General features: G+C 37.3%; 1 protein-coding gene across 1 annotated transcript; it reads left to right on the forward strand.

The window, feature by feature from the left end:
- Positions 1 to 338: 338 nt before the first annotated feature.
- On the forward strand, positions 339 to 1,028 carry LOC149256495 (uncharacterized). Its single transcript, XM_089455383.1, has one exon. The coding sequence runs from the start codon at positions 339 to 341 to the stop codon at positions 1,026 to 1,028; it is 690 nt and encodes a 229-aa protein (XP_089311509.1).
- Positions 1,029 to 3,178: the final 2,150 nt, after the last annotated feature.

The raw sequence follows: 3,178 nt of genomic DNA on the forward strand, positions 1-3,178 counted from the left end.
AACAGCCCGGTTAACATCCAGATGCACCTCCTCACAACACAGGTTCAGATCTAGCTCTGATACCATGATAAAAATAGCTAAAATACACAATTACAGAAACTCAATCATATATTATGCACAAATGGTGTATGTGCAAACACACTCACACACAGATTTACATTCAGATTACTCTATTAAATAGAGTTTCTGAGATCCAACTTATTCCCAAATTAGATTGAGAGGTTGAGAGAATTTCTCAACCATCACAAACCAACTTCTTAAATATGGAATGTAAGCATTAACTCCAACAATATCATGGTTTTCTATGTCATTTCATACAAGCAATCTAACATTAAAATATGGATTTCATGGTCTTAGAAATTTTAAGTGGAACATATATCATGGTAGTGTGCAGATGGTCGTTGATAGCAGGACGACTCCCAGGTAGAACAGACAATGAAATAAAGAACTACTGGAATAGTCATTTGAGAAAGAAGATTGAAATCGGTGAACTCAAGCCAAAGATTCAGAAGCCCTTAAAAAAGTGGGGCATGCCTTCTTACTCTGATTATAAAGAAGAGCACACCAAATATAAATATAGTTGTATCTCTCAGAAGACAGGGGCCGTCGGATATTGTGGAACAGTAACTGCAGATGTCGAAAATTACAATAATGATCTCATACGGAATAACCTTGAAGCCATTAATCCAGAAGGAGGAGGCTTGAAAGCAACAAATGATCATGTCATGGAAATAGATGCCTCTAAATCGTGGTGTCAATTACTCTTGGAGGATTGTATTGGTAATGATAAGAACGGTAGTTTCCATAAGACCGATGGCCTTCAACCGAACAACATTGTACGAACCCATAGTTTTGGAATAGAACATCCTCTACATGCCCAGTTCTGCTACTACATCCACAATGATGAAACACATTCTTCTTACCCTTCCTTTTTTGAAGAACAGGAATTTCCTCACTCTAAGCATTTTCATTCCACATCTTTCGAGAGTTTATTAGATTTGAGCGACTTGCCCCTCTTTCCCCAGTAGATTATAATATCTTATCTGTATGCAATATGCCATCTGAGAAGAACATTCTCAATACAATATCCAAGTGAAAGACTAACTCAACTCTCAATGGAAAATTGAAACATCCTACAGTTTTCTATACTACATGTATTCAGACCTGTCATTGTGGTTGGTATTATTTGGCTTTATTCTTCAATTTTTCTTGTAAAAGAAATCAATCAAAATATTTTATATAGTTTGTTAGTATTTTATATAATTCCTAATTGAATTTAGTTGAGGTACTTGAGTAGCATTTTTGTTATTTATAAAGTAATTATCTTGCACTCTGGAATAGACTAACTATTTTCTTCCCAAGTTATATCTAATGTTGAAAATTAATTGAATTTAACTTAAATGGTTAAGAAAAATATTTGTTATGCATTAAGTAACTATATTGCACTCTAAAATAGAGTAGCTATTCTTCCCCGAGCTATTACCCATGTCCAAAAATTTTCATTGAAAAAACAATAAACAATATTTTATATAGCCGAGATTATCCATCTTATATAGGTCATTGTTAGCAGCTAAAGAATCTATGAACCTCACAAATCGCAGCATATTTCGTCGTTTGGGAACTCAACCGGTTTCCGTTAGGTTGAGAGATCTGAAGGAATCTGACCACCTCCTTTTGCGAGCTATGTTTCTCTAAAAGATGGGCCTGGAGGGCCATAGAAACATGTCGGGCGAGTGCAAGTTTCTTCCTCAACAGTGGGGTCTCGAGATCGAAAAGCTAGGTTTGCAGACATATCAAATTTATCAGGAATTTGGAAAGCCTTTTTTTCTCTTAATGCACTCCTGAGATGGCAGTAGCTTCCGAAAAAGCTTAGGTTTTCCTTTTGCTATAGGCATGAACATATCGTGAGCAGGTTAGTAACTGGTGAATGACTGCGTCACTGGCATCCAAGGTTGAACCAGAGGTTTCAATAGTAGATGCGAGCAAGTTGACGATGAAGACGACAGGCGCATCTAGGGTTTCCTCACAGGTTCGGTTACAGGGATGGGGCTGAGTAGTCAAGGTATGGATGGTGACGGAGGAGGACAAAGCAATTGATTATCCAACTCGACTGAGAGTCAGGAGATTTGGGCATCACCTTAATTGGGTCGATCTACATAGTATTCAAATTATGTTAAAGGGAACAGAGCAGTTGCTCGGGTTGGTCTCACCGGAGGGCACGCCAGACATTTGTGGAGAGTTGGCACCAGCTGGTAACATTCAAAATGAATGTGAATGGTGAAAAAGACACGTGGAGAGATTGGTAACATTCAAGATGAATGTGGATCGTCATAAACCTACGCTGAGAGTATCATAAAGACCTTAATGATGTTTTGTCATCAAACTAGGGATGCAGGGTAGATATCCAATAGAGTGTCTCTCTCATTGACAGTGATGGTGCTGTTAAGTCAAGTTTATGCTAATGATGAGATATTTAAATTCGTCTTAAGTCAATGTATCCTAAAAATAGGTAAGGATAAGTTGGGGCTCCGAAACTAAGCTAAATTACTTAAAGAAAGTATAAGAGAATGTATTAGTTCTTTGTTTTCTAGGAAAAATATGTTTTTGTGGGTGTTTAGAAACTAAAGGAGGTTAAATTTGGAACTTCCATGGATTATGCACATAACATAATGACATTGTGTTAGAGTCGCACCCTAACCCCCTTATTTATGTAGTGGGATCAAGTCATAGTAAAGAGTCAATAAAGCCCATATTAATAATTGTAAGTGGTTAACCCGCAATTAATAACGGGACCACAGTTAGTTGCAAATGGGTCATGGTATTAGATAGATGGTATTAATAAAACCCATGGTATTGATCCATGGTATTGAATGTATGAGTCATATATAAAAGATAAAGACTCCCTGCAAAGAGCATCGTGTCTTATTTCTGTATCGAGCTCTGCTCTATTGGAGGTTGCCCCCTCGAAGAGGCCAGTGAACATTGCTTTCTGAATAATAAAATATTTGTTGTTGTCTCTCACTATTCTATGTTCTGGGTATCTTTCTTCGCATATTTTGTATTTGGGTATCTTTTGCAGGTTAAGAGCATAACAAGTGGTATCAGAGCACTTTCCAGGGCCAGTGGGATCTCCATTTCTTAGCAATTTTTTTTTTGGCTAAAGACGTGTTCCAGCGTC

Source organism: Pinus tabuliformis, chromosome 7 (genome assembly GCF_031772625.1).
Source record: "Pinus tabuliformis cultivar Carrire ecotype Pingquan chromosome 7, CPIR1, whole genome shotgun sequence".
Lineage (NCBI taxonomy): Eukaryota > Viridiplantae > Streptophyta > Pinopsida > Pinales > Pinaceae > Pinus > Pinus tabuliformis.